Source organism: Aquarana catesbeiana, linkage group LG02 (genome assembly GCF_042186555.1).
Source record: "Aquarana catesbeiana isolate 2022-GZ linkage group LG02, ASM4218655v1, whole genome shotgun sequence".
Lineage (NCBI taxonomy): Eukaryota > Metazoa > Chordata > Amphibia > Anura > Ranidae > Aquarana > Aquarana catesbeiana.
In genome coordinates, this window is record NC_133325.1 from 166,543,821 (window position 1) to 166,560,507 (window position 16,687).

Here is a 16,687-nt window from a genome sequence, read left to right on the forward strand (position 1 = left end):
TTTTGGACAGAGTATGGAAGTGTAACACCTCTGTCAGCTTTTTTTTTTTTGCTGTCTTTGTCCTATTAAGGATCTTAACCTTCACCTTCTGTCTTATAGACTCAACAGGAAGCAAATGACAACCTCCCAGAGTGAGGAAATCCTCTTATGCCGCGTACACACGACCGGTCTTTACGGCATACTTGGTTCGGCGGACTGGAGTCCGTCGGACAATTCGATCGTATGTGGGCTCCAGCAGACTTTTTTTTCCCCAAAAGTTTGACGAACCTAGAAATAAAGCATGTTTCAAATCTTTTCGATGGACTCGAGTCCGGTCGAAAAGTCCGCTCGTCTGTATGCTAGTCCGACGGACAAAAACTGACGCTAGGGCAGCTATGGGCTACTGGCTATGAACTTCCTTGTTTTAGTTCGGTCGTACCTCATCACGTACGAATCCGTCGGACTTTGGTTGATCGTGTGTAGGCAAGTCAGTTCATTCGGAAAGTCCGTCGAAGTCTGCAGGACAAAGTCTGCCATAAAGTCCGCTCGTGTGTACGTGGCATTAGACAATTGTAACTGAAACAAGTTTCTCCATTGGAAGGCTTCCTTTTTATTTCTGTTCTGGTGACAGCTCAAATTTTTGGATTGCTACTACCGGTGGACTATCAAAATCGCTAACTCGTCGAAATCTCCAACCACGTCACTTCCGGTTACTCTCCAGCATCAGTAAATGGAGATTTTGACGAGTTGGCTGTTTTGACACAACACCCGCAGTGTATATACTACGGTACACGACAACTTGGCTGTTTTGACAGAACAGCGGCTAAGGAGGAAAAAGTTGTCGCTGCCTTGGAGGCAGCCATGTTGGTTACTAGCGGGCGGACTAAAATGTCTGCTCATTATATCAAAACTGCAAACTCCTCCAAATCTGCAAATACTGATGCTGGAAAGTCACAGAAAGTGACGTGGTCGGAGATTTAGACGAGTTGGCTGTTTTGACAGAACACCGGCAATAGTGGTTAGTGAATTGCCATCACCCCACAGAAGACATAGACCGCAATAACATTTTGTTTAAAAGAAAGTTTTGGCTTTAGATCATATGAAATGTTAGGGTTATGGAAAAAGGAGCACAGGATTAAGCCCTCATTTCTAACCACTTCTCCTGGACGCTAACTTGAGTCTACTGCCCTGTCACATCAAAGTCGGAGATATTATTATTATACAGGATTTATATAGCGCCAACAGTTTGCGCAGCGCTTTAAAATATAAAGGGGGACAATACATAAACAGTACAATACAAAGCAAGAGGGTTAGCGGGGCCCTGCTCCTGCGAGCTTACAATCTAAGAGATGTCTTCAATGTCATTGACAGCATGCCTTCACCTTCTCTATGCTGTGAAAGAGATAAGACGAAGAGTATCAGAACTCAGATCTGCTGATCCTAGTCAACTATTACAGTTTATTGTTTCACACTAACGGACTGATTAGATCTGCCTGTCAGTTTTTCAGGCAGACCCGATCGGACCATCCATTGCTCTCTATGAAGCGACGGATGTCAATGGACATGTGTCCGTTGACACCTGCTGACATCTGTTCTGATCCTGTCCGCTAAAAACAAACGAATGGGGTCCATTCCCCATCCATCTGTTGGATTGGATGACAGTGAGATGAAAACGGACAAGAGGTCCGTTTCCATCCGACAGTCCATAGAGGACAGCGGGCTGTGTCTGTGTCCACTCTACATCAGCGGAGCGGACACGGACCTGTCATTCGTCTGATCAGTGGAGATCAGCAGAGAGATGCCCTGCTCATCAGGCAGAACCACTGGAGGACTCCGCCAGTGTGAAAGGGGCCTTACAGTGAAATTCCATTCAGAATAAACCTTTTTAATAAATAAGTCGGGTTGTATGCACGCTGTGATTCTTGTTCTAATTGGGGGCTGCAGCACGAGCTGCACCTCCAGTAATGTGGTGTACCTCATTTAAGTACAATCAGGAATGTAACATTGGCCAGACAGGGTGTAAATTACAAACAAGAATGAATCTACATAGACACGCCATTAAAGAACACAAGAAAGAGGATTACAGCAAACCTGTAATGCCGCGTACACACGATCGGAATTTCGGCCAGCAAAAGACTGATGAGAGTTTTTCGTCGGAAAATGCGACCGTGTGTATGCTCCATCATTTTTTTGCTGGCGGAATTCCAGCCAGCAAAAGATTGAGAGCATGCTCTCAATTTTTCGGTCAGGAAAAGTTCCTATCCGAAAATGCGATCGTCTGTGGCAATTCCGACGCGCAAATTCCCTACGCATGCTCGGAAACAATTCGACGCCTTGCCGGGAAGAAGACTCCTGCGCGCATGCGCGGGAGTGACGTCATCGCGGCTCTGGCCACTCACAGCGCCAGGGCCGCGAACCCGGAAGGCACGCCGAGGGCAAAATGTCAGCTCCCTCGGCGTGGACCGGCCTGCGATATGGGGACCTCGTTCTAAGGTAAGTATTTCATAATGAGCTAATTTGCAGTGCATACTAGATCATTATGCCTTTGCTTTACAGAGTTTTTTTTTTTTACATTTTTTACAACCGCTTTAAAAGTAAACAGCAGAGGAGAGGCTGCCAAGTATGCAGGAAATGCAGGAAGCTGTGGAAAGAGATTGCCATCAGACCGGCAGAACATGAAAGGAGATTTTTCAAGTATGCTTTATGTTGGATTGTCAAAATTAACTATTGTTTGCATTGTTATATATGCTGATGTTATAAAATGACAATGCATGCTGTAGAGCTGCACGATTCTGGCCAAAATGAGAATCACGATTTTTTTACTTGGAATAAAAAGATCACGATTCTTGCAACGTAAAATCTTTCACATTATACAACAAAATGGGCTAACTTTACTGGTTAGTTTTTTGGGTTTTTTTTGTTTTTTTTTATTCATTAAAGTAATTAAAAAAAAAAAGCATTTGAAAGACCGCTGCGAAAATACAGTGTGACATAAAATATTGCAAAAACCACCATTAAATTCTCTAGGATGTCTACTAAAAAAATACATAATGTTTGGGGGTTCTAAGTAATTTTCGAGCAAAAAAAAATGATTTTAACTTGAAACCAACAAATGTCAGAAAAAGTTTTAGTGTTTAAAGAGGAGGTCCAGTCAAAAAAAAAAAAAAAATTAAAAGTCAGCAGCTACAAATACTGCAGCTGCTGACTTTTAATTGGACACTTACCTGTCTCAGGGTCCAGCGATGCGGGGGATCGAAGCCCCGCTCGTCTCCCCCTCCGTTCAGCGGCACCGGCATTGCAACTGTGGGCGCCGGGCTGTGGCTTCACAGCCTGGCACCCACTGCACATGCGCGAGCGGCGCCGCGCGCCGTGATTGGCCGCTCAGTCACCTGGGACCTGTAATGGGTCCCAGATGATTGACAGGAGGGAGGGAGCAGAGCTGAGCCCTTCCTGTGCCGAGGGGGAAGTGATGTCACCAGCCCAGGCACTGGAAGAGGCAGACTACGAGGGACCCCCTAGCAACAGGCATTTAGAGGTAAGTAAAAAAAAAATATCCAAATTTTTTTTTTGTATTTTTTTTTTTTTTTTTTGGGGTGGAACTCCACTTTAAGTGGTTAAACTTTTTTCACTTACACAGTCTATTCCATTGACAAATTGTTACAATGTTTATACTTAAGTTCAACTGATCAAGAATGTTTTGATTCTTGGCAGACTGTCCAGTTTTTCTCTTCCTTTCTTTTGAGGGCTGTGGCTTCAGAAGAGCAGAGAGAATTCTTTGCATAGAAAGAATTGTGAAACACTTCAGTTAAGGTCGCGATAACGATTCTGGACGATTAATTGTGCAGCTCTAGCATGCTGTGTCCATAGAACTCCAATCAAATAAATTTTCCCACAGTCATTATGTCTTGTGTTATACTTCTTCACACAGCTTACTATAAACCCTCTTAGAGATTTTTTTGTTTTTACGTTTCAGTTCAGTTTCAGACAATCGGACACACAGCATCGTTTACCATCAAGGTCCGCCATCCCATGGTTCCTAAACTGTTTGACACAGGAAATAGTAAATGTAAGTACCTTCATATAAGAAAGCTAATCCATACATAAGCATTATCTGTTGTTGAGGAACAATATAGATATTCGTGAGATGTCATCTTTAAAGATGATTTTATTTATTGGTAAAAAGTCATATACAAATAAAAGAAATCGTTTTACCAATATTAAAATTTGTCTTGAATTTTTTAATTTGGTTTTGGTCTGCCCCTCATTTCTGTGTTTTTATGGGGTGAGCTGTCGCATGCTCATTGAGGAAAGCCTTACTGTGTTGGAGGCACCTTGCTAGAGCTTTTAACCACTTCAGCTCTGGAAGGTTTACCCCCCCCCTTCAGGACCAGGCCATTTTTTGCAATACAGCACTGCATGACTTTACCCGAAAATTGCGCGGTCGTGCAATAATGTACCCAAATAAAATTGATGTCCTTTTTTTCCCACAAATAGAGCTTGCTTTTGGTGGTATTTGATCACCTTTTGCGCTATAAACAAAAAAACAGACAATTTTGAAAAAAAAAATTCTGCTATAAAACATACCCAATAAAAAAAAATATAAAAATCAAATTTATTCATCAATTTAAGCCAATATGTATTCTGCTACATATTTTTGGTAAAAAAAAAAATCACAATGAGCGCGTATTGATTGGTTTGCACAACAAACTGGGATATATTCATGGAATTTTTATTTATTGATTTTTCTTTACTAGTAATGGTGGTGATCAGCAATTTTTAGCGTGCTGCAACATTGTGGCGGAAAAATCAGACACCTAACTGACACTTTTTGGGGACCAGTGACACCAATACAGTGATCAGTGCTATAAAAAAATGCACTGAAACTGTACTAATGGCACTGTCAGGGAAGGGGTTAATACCAGGGGTGATCAAAGGGTTAAGTGTGTCCCTAGGGAGTGCTTTCTAACTGTGGGGAGGGGGTGTATTGACTGGGGGAAGATAGAGATCCACGTTTCTGCTTGGCAGAAACACAAGATCTCCATCCTCCCCTCTGGCAGAACGACGGTCTGCCTTGTTTACATAGGCAGACCGCCGTTCTGCCTCTCCTCAGAGCGATCGGCGGCTCCCGGCAGACATCGCGTCTGCTGGACCCGCTGAATGGTTCCCGCTGCACCGGCAGCGTGCACGCACTTTTCAGACCCCCTGCACAAAATCACATACAGGTATGTGATTTCACGCAGGAGGGCCGTCTTGCCGCAGTATATCTACATGGGGTGGTCCAGTCCAGAAGCGGTTTGTTTCAAATATTCCTTCATCCGACTACACATGCAAGTTTAAAAGTTCCCAGCACCTCTTTGAGTGTGTGATTCTGGAGTTTTATAATTTATGCATCTCTGCCAGACAGCACAGCCAGATCCTCAACCTACCAAAGGAATTTTATTTTTAGCTGTCCAGCCCTGAGATTTTTCCAGCTCTGCTTCACAGCTCTGTCCTGTCTATCAGGGCAGGGGACCTGACCTTTCTCCGCCCGGAGGTTCAGCTGTAATGCTAGATATCACAATGTCTCATGTAGCTGTTATAAATGTTCTATTTCTTCTTCAACAAATGTGTCATTATGAATTAGATTTGGATTCACCCTGTCCTGTGCTGATGCAACAGCTTACTGTCTATGTCGATTTGTACCGGATTAACCAATTAATCATTTTGAAACGTATCGTTTTGTCATCTATACAGTCTACAGTTATTAGGAAAGATTCAGGAAATGAAGAGTGCATTGTGGGAACAAATGGGGATGGGTGACTCGGAATGGATTAGAAAGTCTCTCTCCAATTACATTTAATGTAAGGGCTGTAATCCACTTTGTGTCTTAAGTAGAAAATTGCTTTTAATTCCCCTGACTAGTGACATACACAAAACTAGAAGCAGGGAGTAGCAGCCTGACCATTTTTCCTAAACTACAGTAATACTAAGAAAGGGTATTCGAGTTGTTAGTCTCAGTTCCTAAGAACTGCCTACATCACCACTCTTGTGATCTGTGACAAGAGTGCCAGCACTTCAACCACAAGAACGTATTTACTCATCTAGGATTGCAACATTCCATTCATCTAAAACTTACAGATGCAATGTTCAAATTCTCTGTAGAAGTAATGTTCCTATACTTATGCCATAATACATAAAATACCACAATTCTATATCATTTATTTTTTTTTTAGTAAGCTGATAAAATATTATACTGTAAAAGGTTGTTATAGTGTGGTGTTTGTCCCTTTTATAGTTGTTTGTATTTGTAACATCCACATAAAACTTTTAAACAATTTTCTAAATTAAAAGTGAGGATTTATCTGAGTTTTTTTTTTTGTATCCTTTAAAACGGGGTTTAGTGATCATAAGTCCCACCCCTAACCCCAGGAATTTGATGTCAAATCAAATATTAATTAGAGAGAAAAAATGAATAATGATGCAGGCAAGAAGTAGAGGGAGACCTTATTATATTGTGGTCAGGGCTGTGTTTTGGCCTAGGCCGAGAAGGCCTAGGGCGGCACTTTGCGGGGGGCGGCAAAAAAAGCCACCCCCCCGCATGAGAGAAAGTCCCCCCACCCGATTCCCGGCTCCCGCGGCCGCCCCCCGCACACATGCAGCCCACGTCGGCCGCCTTGCTGTAGCGGCGCTGCTGTGTATGGGCGTGCTTGGCAGAGGGTGGAGGGGCGTGTGTATGGGCGTGCTTAGCAGAGCTCACGCCCCTCCACCCTCTGCCAAGCACGCCCATACACAGCAGCGTGGGAATCGGGAAGACGGATGGAGGGACTTTCTCTCATGCGAGGGCGGCGTGTGACTCACACCCCCATAAGCGGCCGGTGACTGGCGGAGGTGGAGCCTTATGCTCCCCCTAGCCTCCTCCGCACTGCTTGACTCTTCTCCTCGGCACTGGGACGGGGTCTGGCAGTGACGTCAGGAGGAGAGAGAGAGAGAGGCACAAGGGAACCCCCCAGGACAGCAGGTAAAGTTATTTAATAAATTATATCAGTGTTATGGGAACAGTGTTGGCATTTGATGGCACAGTGGCTACAATTGATGGGCACAGTGACAGCATTTGAGGGCACAGTGGCTGCAATTGATGGGCACAGTGGCTGCGTTTGATGGGCACAGTGGCTGCGTTTGATGGGCACAATGTCTGCAATTGATGGGCACAGTGTCTGCGTTTGGTGGGCACAGTGGCTGCAATTGATGGGCACAGTGGCTGCAATTGATGGGCACAGTGGCTGCGTTTGGTGGGCACAGTGGCTGCGTTTGATGGCACAGTGGCTACAATTGATGGGCACAGTGTCTGCGTTTGATGGAACAGTGGCTGCGTTTGATGGGGCACAGTGAGGCTGCAATTGATGTCTTTTTTTCTGAATTTTTTAGTTTGTTTGCACCCCCCCCAAAAATTTTGAGCACCAGCTGCCACTGGCATGTGCAAAGTGCTCCATGCATGCTAAAATCAATGCAAACCCTTTAAACATTCCACATTTAGTGAAAGTGCATTAATATGCAGATCATGATATTGCAATAAAGTGCTCCATCAATGCTGAAAACAATGCAAACTCATTAAAGAGGAGTCCCGTCCCCACCCCATGAAAACATTAAAACTCAGCAGCTACAAATACTGTAGCTGCTGACTTTTAATATTAGGACACTTACCTGTCCAGGGATCCCGCGATGTCGACACCTCAGCCGATTTTCGAATTGGCTCTCGGGTTTTGCCACCATTCCTGGTAAGGGAAACCGGACAGTCCACTACCGCAAGTGTGCGAAGCGCGTTGCAATTTCTGAATGCCCCAGTGGAGGAAGGAGGAGGGGGGCCGAACTTCAGAGGGGGCAGCGCAGTCTCCAGGGAGTGGGGAAGGGTACCTGTCAAAAACAGATACCCGTCCCCCCCCCCCTAGAAGGTGCCAAATGAGCCTAAAGAGGAAGGGGTGTGGTTTACAGATGATGGGGTGGGTCTTAAGCAGGACGGGGTGTGGCCTCGGCAGCAAGGGGTGGGTCGTATTTAAATTAGGGGGGTGCATGAGTTTAGTCAGGCCTAGGGCAGCACAAAACCTAAATACACCACTGATTGTGGTGCTTTATTAACCACTTCAATACCAGGCACTTTCGCCCCTTCCTGCCCAGGACAATTTTGAGCTTTCAGTGCTGTCGCATTTTGAATGACAATTGCGCGGTCATACAACACTGTACCCAAACTAAATTTTTATCATTTTCTTCCCACAAATAGAGCTTTCTTTTGGTGGTATTTGATCACCTCTGCGGTTTTTATTTTTTGCTAAACAAACTAAAAAAGTCTGACATTTTTGAAAAAATTGTTTTTTTTTTGTTTCTGTTATAAAATTTTGTTTTCTCCTTAACTGATGGGCACTGATGAGTCGTCACTGATGGGCACTGAGTTGGCACTGATGAGGCGGCACTGATGAGTTAGCACTAAGGCGGCACTGATGAGGAGGCACTGATATGTAGAATTGATGGGCACTGATAAGCGGCACTGATATACAGCACTGACGGGCACCGATAGGTGGCACTGACAGGCGGCACTGATGGGCGCTGACAGGCGGCACTGATAGGTGGCACTGACAGGCGGCATCGATAGGTGGCACTGATGGGCACTGACAGGCGGCACCGATAGGTGGCACTGACAGGCGGCACCGATAGGTGGCACTGACAGGCGGCACTGATGGGCACTGATAGGTGGCACTGATGGGCACTGACAGGAGGCATTGATGGGCACTGACCGGCGGCACTGATAGGCGGCACTGACAGGTGGCATTGATGGACACTAATAGATGGCACTGATGGGCAGCAGTGATTGGGCAGGTACTGACAGGTGTTAATGCCAGGCACTGATTGGCACTGTGATGGACACTGATTGGCACTATGGTGGGCACTGATTTGCACTGTGGTAGGCACTGATTGGCACTTTATTGGGCACTGGCAGGGGGTTATGATGGGGCACTGACTGGGCACCGATTGGCAGCTTATGGGTACATTTGATGGGAGCTGTGCTGATAATCAGTGTGTTGATTATCAGCACAACCCCCCCCCCCCCCCCCCCTCTGACAGGGAAAGCCGCCGATCGGCTCTCCCTGTCAGCGCAAACCAAGGAATGCCGTTTACCGGCACTTCCTGGTTCTCGCGATGATCAGCTGTGATTGGTCACAGCTGATCACGTGGTAAGAAGCCTCTGTCAGAGGCTTCTTATTACGATCGGAGATGAGGCGTGACACTTCCCGGCCATCATTCTGTTATAGGTCGGGTGGGAAGTGGTTAAAGAGGTATCAAACACAAAATAAATAATTTACTATATTGCAGCTTACCAATTTTTAAGACGGCTGCTTTCTTTTTTAGGCTTTCTTTCTTTAAAGGGGTTGTGAAGGCAAAAGGTTTGTTATCTTGATGCATTCTATGCATTAAGATAAAAAGCCTTCTGTGTATAGCAGCCTCCCGGCACCCCCCTAATACTTACCTGAGCCCCAGCGATGTCCACGATTCCCTCGGTTGTCCGGGATTCTCCTCCTGATTGGCTGAGACACAGCAGTGGCGCCATTGGCTCCGCGGCTGTCAATCAAAGTCAGTGAGCCAATCAGGGGAGAGGGGGGCAGGGCCGAACAGCAGCTCCGTGTCTGAATGGACACACGGAGCTACAGCTTGGCTCGGGTGTCCCCATAACAAGCTGCTTGCTGTGGGGGCACATGACAGGAGGGAGGGGCCAGGAGAGATGAAGAGGGACCTGAGAAGAGGAGGATCTAGGGTGTTCTATGCAAATCCACTGCAACAGAGCAGTTAAGTATGACATGTTTGTTATTTACTTAATTTTTTTACCTAGACTTTACAATCACTTTAATTTTCATCTGGTGATCCAGCTAGCAAATCTGTTGTTTTTCAAAAGCTCAAGCGCTCCAGCAGAATGTATCGGTTTACATCGATGAGACAAACCCCTTACATACAACTAAAAACAAAACTTCTTTTTTAGTTTTGAACATAGTGCAGAGGGATTAGAACACCTGTCATTGTTATTGCTGTCTGTGCCCCAGTTAGGGAGATTCACCCTCTCTATATTGGTCCTGTTTACTGTTATCAGTGAAAGTAAAAAAAAATCCCAAAATTTGAGTTGCCCCCAGAAAAGTAATAGAGGGTGAATCTTCCAATGGGAACACTAGTTCTAGTGACCTAGGGGTCCCCAAGGGATTCATTTAATTTGCAGTGATTTCCTCTCACTTCCTGTTTGGCTATAGGACAAGAAGTGAAGGGAAATCTCCCCAATAAGACACACATGGCAATAAATAAACTAACAGGAGTTGCAACTCTCCCTTAGAGCCGGTTCACACTAGAAGCGGCACAACTTGCAGGTCGCCTCACCGAGGCGACCTGCACATGACTGCCACGGCGACTTGCAAAACGACTTCTGTATAGAAGTCTATGCAAGTCGCCCCCAAAGTAGTACAGGAACCTTTTTTCTAAGTCGGAGCGACTTGCGTCGCTCCGATTAGAACGGTTCCATTGTACAGAACGGGAGGCGACTTGTCAGGAGGCTAGGTCGCCTGACAAGTCGCCCCCGTGTGAACCGGCTCTTACTCTATCCAAAATGAAAAAAAAAATGTTTGGCCTGTAGTTTTACTTTAACACTGGCAGTGGTGATTAAAATGAGTAGCTTTTATTTATTCATGCAAGACCTTTATCTCAAGAGAAAAATCTGTTAGTGTGTTTAAATCTGCTAATACATATGACAATGCCCACCCCTTAGACTAACAATTCTGCTGTCTGCTGTGCTCCCTGTGCACCTTCATCCAGAGTGGAGACACTCTAATTCAGGAGGTGTGTTATGCAGCGTACCCACGAGCGGACTTTTCGACCAGACTGGTCCGACGGACTGACTCTGGCGGACAATCCGACCGTGTGTGGGCTTCATTGGACCTTCAGCGGACTTTTCCAGTTGAAAATCTGACGGACTTTAGATTTGAAACATGCTTCAAATCTTTCCCACGGACTCGAGTCCGGTCGAAAAAGTCAGCTCGTCTGTATGCTAGTCCGACGGAGGAAAACCCACGCTAGGGCAGCTATTGGCTACTGGATATCAACTTCCTTATTTTAGTCCGGTCGTACGTCATCACGTACGAATCATTCGGACTTTGGTGTGATCATGTGTAGACAAGTCCATTCGTTCAAAAGTCTGTCGGAAATCCGTCAAAAGTCCGCCGGAATAGCCGTCGGACTTTTGTTGCCGAAAAGTCCGCTTGTGTGTACGCGGCTTTAGTGGCCAGATCACCAGGTGAAAACAGGGAAAAAGCCTAAGAAAAGAAAACTGATGCAGCCACCACATCTAGTGACTGGTAAGCTGCAGTATATTATATTTGGTTTTGGGTTTAATACCACTTTAATTTTGAACACCCATCTCCTAGGACTCATTTGAAGATAACCCTTTCTTTCAGCATTTAAAGTGAATACTGGTTCAAAAAAATATATGTATTTAAGTATGTATAACTCACAAAAGTACCTTGTATTGCTCCCAGCCTCCTCTAGATTTGCAAATACGATTTATTTTGTTGCTGTGATCCAACCACTTGTTAGAGGGTGTAGGAATGTAGCCACCCTCTCCTGTTCATTCCTGAAATAGATTAGGGACTGTGGACTATGAGATGTGTAGTGTGCATAGGGGAGTGTACATGATTGCAAGTAACAATCACTGTTCATTCCAAACAAACGAAACTGAGAGGGAAAAGGAAAGGTTTGAGAGCTCACAGAGGAAGTTAAAAGGAGGAACAAAAGCAGTAAAAGTCAACTTTATTAAAAATAGATTATAGAGATATTAACAAGATATTTCAGTAAAAGCTTTTTTTTTTTTTTATTTTTTTTTTTTATACAGGCCTCCCACGGCTTTATGCAATAATGTGCTAGTATACTCCACATACTAGCACATTATGACTCACCTGTCAAAGGAAGCTCTCCAGGTCTGTTCTGTCAGTGCATGGGCAATTCCATCCTTGAATGGCTGCTTGAATGGCCAGGCTGTGATGACGTCAATCCCAGGGTACACGGTACAGAGTGGGTGCCGTAATGTACTATGAGCTGCTCATGTGCAGTCCAGTGTAAAGGCCGGGGGAAGGTTTCATGGCTGAAGAGACCGATAGGGTCTCTTCCATCTTTGGCCACTTGAATGGCCGGGCTGTGACTACATCTCTTAAATGCATGCACACGAGAGTCACATCACCACGATACACAGTGGGGGGCGGTAAATGTGGTCTGAGCTGCGCATGCAGCATTTATAGGTTCTCTTCTGTTATAAAAACCCTCCATGTCAGAAGTTTTTGTAAATAGGCGTTCATTAGCACTTGTTAAAACTTGCTATGCAGTGAGGAATTCCTGATACAGCTGTATGATCACACCCACACACATACTCCTAAACACACAGTGAAAGCTGCATGTTTAAAGACAATCTCTGGTAGCCATACATTTATTTAGAAATGATCAATTTCCTTTAGAATTGATCTCTCCCAATGGAAATAATCGATCTAGAGGGGACAACCCACTCGATTGATATGACACACACAGGGAAGTGGATTTCAATCTATAGTTGAAAATTATGGTTGTAAATTGTCATCTTTTAACACCTCTGTTTTGATCAAACAATCTCATAATCTGATTGATCGAAATACAGTCGCATTCATTAACAAAGCATCTTAGTGAAGCACGATTGATAATTTTCTGCCCTGGATGATCAGCTCTGTTTGATTGAATCTAATCTGAAAAGAGTTTAAATCGACTGGAAGGGAAGTTATGTCTGTTTGTTTGCTGGTTTGATCATTTTGATGAAAACAAACATTGATTGAATAATATAATCGAAGCATGCATGTCCACCTTATGATGTATAGGGGTTGATTAACTAAAACTGGAGAGTGCAAAATCTGGTGCAGCTATGCATGGTAGCCAATCAGCTTCTAACTTCAGCTTGTTCAATTAAGGTTTGACAAAAAACCTGGAAGCTGGTTGTTTTTTATGCAGAGCTGCACCACATTTTGCTCTCTCGAGCTTTAGTAAATCAACCTCACAGGCTGGAAGTTATATTTACAAAGCTGGAGTTTTCTTGTAAAAGTTTAAGTGGTTGTAAACCCTTATACCCAGTGAAGTGACTGGCCTCAGGTGATACACAGAGGTGAAAAAAATCGTCCTACATCATCCCTGAGCCACTCCCATCAAATCATACCCTGCATCTATTACCTTTTGTACCACCACCCCCTTTTGAATGTAAAACTCTACTAGCAGGGCCCTCCTGTCCCTTCTGTATTGAACTGTACTGTAATTGTGCTGTCACCCCTCTACATTGTAAAGCGCTGCGTAAACTGTTGGCGCTATATAAATTGTGAATAATAATACATAAGTTGTACCTGTTTATCTTCAGCAATTTGTCCTATACATCCTTGTAAAACTCAGAGATTAAAAGGATTCTTCAGAGGCTCACAAAGCGGGGGATGGGGAGCTGCAGTTACATACTGTACAAGAGCTCTGAGAGCTGATTGGTGGGAAGGGACACACCCCCCTTCACACAGCACACATGAACAGAGTCTGAGGCTGTCAATCAGCTAGAAGTCCCTCCCCTGACACCATTTTTCTCTTGGTGTCAGGAAAACATGTTAGACGTGATTCATTCTGATAACAGAGGAACTAGATCAGGGGTCTCCAAACTATGGCCCTCCAGTTGTTCAGGAACTACAATTCCCATCATGCCTAGTTATGTCTGTAAATGTCAAAGTTTTACAATGCCTCATGGAACGTGTAGTTTCACAACAGCTAGAGGGCCATAGTTTGGAGATCCCTGAACTAGATGGCAGAGAGAAATAACACTTATGCCGCGTACACATGGCCGGACTTCCCGGCAGAAAAAGTCCGATGGGAGCTTTTGGTCGGACATTCCAACAGTGTGTTTGCCCCATCAGACTTTTTCTGTCGGCATTTCTGACGGACTCAGATATAGAACATATTCTAAATCTCTCCGTCGAATATGCCGACGGAGTTTAGAACATTCGCAAGTCCGGCCGTGTGTACGCGGCATTAGTGCGTTGTAGAGAGGCAAGTAAACACTATAGAAATACAATATCTCACAAAAGTGAGTACACCCCTCACATTTTTGTAAATATTTTATTCTATCTTTTCATGTGACAACACTGAAGAACTGACACTTTGCTACAATGTAAAGTAGTGAGTGTACAGCTTGTATAACAGTGTAAATTTTCTGTCCCCTCAAAATAACTCAACACACAGCCATTAATGTCTAAACCGCTGGCAACAAATGTGAGTACACCCCTAAGTGAAAATGTCCAAATTGGGCCCAATTAGGCATTTTTCCTCCCGGGTGTCATGTGACTCATTAGTGTTACAAGGTCTCAGGTGTGAATGGGGAGCAGGTGTGTTAAATTTAGTGTTATCGCTCTCACTCTCTCATACTGGTCACTGGAAGTTCAACTTGGCACCTCATGGCAAAGAACTCTCTAAGGATCTGAAAAAATGAATTGTTGCTCTACATAAAGATGGCCTAGGTCATAAGAAGATTGCCAAGACCCTGGAACTGAGCTGCAGCACGGTGGCCAAGACCATACAGCAGTTTAACAGGACAGGTTCCACTCAGAACAGCCCTCGCCATGGTCGACCAAAGAAGTTGCTCAGAGTCATATCCAGAGGTTGTCTTTGGGAAATAGACAAATGAGTGCTGCCAGCATTGCTGCAGAGGTTGAAGGGGTGGGGGGTCAGCCTGTCAGTGCTCATACCATGCACCGTACACTGCATCAAATTGGTCTGCATGGCTGTCGTCCCAGAAGGAAGCCTCTTCTAAAGATGATGCACAAGAAAGCCCACAAACAGTTTGCTGAAGACAAGCAGACTAAGGACATGGATTACTGGAACCATGTCCTGTGGTCTGATGAGACCAAGATAAACTTATTTGGTTCAGATGGTGTCAAGCGTGTGTTGGGGCAACCAGGTGAGGAGTACAAGGACAAGTGTGTCTTGCCTACAGTCAAGCATGGTGGTGGGAGTGTCATGCTCTGGGGCTGCATGAGTGCTGCCGGCACTGGGGAGCTACAGTTCATTGAGGGAACCATGAATGCCAACATGTACTGTGACATACTGAAGCAGAACATGATCCCCCCTCTTCGGAGACTGGGCCGCAGGGCAGTATTCCAACATGATAATGACCCCACACCTCCAAGACAACCACTGCCTTTCTAAAGAAGCTGAGGGTAAAGGTGATGGACTGGCCAAGCATATCTCCAGACCTAAACCCCATTGAGCATCTATGGTGGAGGAGCGCAAGGTCTCTAACATCCACCAGCTCCGTGATGTCATCGTGCAAGAGGACTCCTGTGGCAACCTGTGGGAAACTCCATGCCCAAGAGGGTTAAGGCAGTGCTGGAAAATAATGGTGGCCACACAAAATATTGACACTTTGGGCCTAATTTGAACATTTTCACTTAGGGGTGTACTCACTTTTGTTGCCAGCGGTTTAGCCATTAATGGCTGTATGTTGAGTTATTTTGAGGGGACAGCAAATTTGCACTCCTATATAAGCTGTACACTCAATAATTTACATTTTAGCAAAATGTCATTTCTTCAGTGTTGTCACAGGAAAAGATAAATAAAAATTTACAAAAATGTGAGGGGTCTACTCACTTTTGTGAGATACTGTATATGCTTTGTTCAAATTTTATGTTTACAACCACTTTAAACTTGTCCCCGCCCTTCCCACTTCCCAGCTGGCCAGCTGTTGCTTATGGCAATTGGTATTTTACTCCGATTCTTGTTCAAAAGACAAACGTACCTTTGATTAAAAGTTGTCCTTTAATGAATGCTGCCCTCCTGCTGAATACAGCAAACCCATACTTACCTTTGCTGTCAATCCAGCATACTTGACCGCACGGCCTTGTTGGAAGCTACAAGGCCTTGATTCTTACTTTGTCCCCACCAGTTTCTCCTCAGCCTTCGCACGGTGGCCTTCTCAGTTCCTATGGGGAGCTGTACACTTCCTTCCTGAGGTCCTGCAGCGTACAGCTCTCCCCATAAGAATCAATGGAGGTGCATCATGCATGTGCTAGATAAAGAGCACCCATACAGAAAATCGCTAGATCAAGGATAAAGGTGAGCATTGGACTTAGTAGGGAGCTGCTTTTATTAAAATACAACCTCTACCAAGGTTTTGGCCTCCATAGTATTTTGCAGAGTTTCCCAAAAATGGTGTTCCCAGTCTTTGGGGTATAAATTGTCTGATCTGTACAAATGCATGTTTCAAACCATTCCCCTAAACAATGTCATACAGAAGAGTCACTTTAAAGGCGGATCATACATCACTGTATCCAATCACTGAGAAGCACAGATTACCCAGACATAGATGCAAATTCTTTCTTTTCTCTGGAGCATTGTACTTAAAAAAAAAAACTCTTATGCCCTGTACACACGATCGCACATTCCAACAACAAAATCCATGTTTTGTTTCTGACGGATGTTGGCTCAAACTTGTCTTGCATACACACGGTCACACAAATCTTGTCAGAAATTCTGATCGCCAAGAACGCGGTGACGTACAACACGTACGACGAGCCGAGAAAAATGAAGTTCAATAGCCAGTGCGGCTCTTCTGCTTGATTCTGAGCATGTGTGGAACTTTGTGCGTCGGAATTGTGTACACATGATC

At 44.7% G+C, this 16,687-nt stretch overlaps 1 protein-coding gene across 4 annotated transcripts in view; it reads left to right on the forward strand.

Annotated features, from left to right (window-relative positions):
* The window catches only part of B4GALNT1 (beta-1,4-N-acetyl-galactosaminyltransferase 1), a 254,061-nt gene that overhangs the window by 215,254 nt on the left and 22,120 nt on the right, over positions 1 to 16,687 (forward strand). For 3 of the 4 annotated variants that reach the window (XM_073613757.1, XM_073613758.1, XM_073613756.1), the window contains one exon: positions 3,953 to 4,045. In XM_073613757.1, the coding sequence (XP_073469858.1) occupies positions 3,953 to 4,045 (93 nt within the window). Of the gene's footprint in view, positions 1 to 2,017; positions 2,674 to 3,952; positions 4,046 to 16,687 lie in introns of those variants that run through there. The other variant, XM_073613759.1, reaches the window with a different exon arrangement.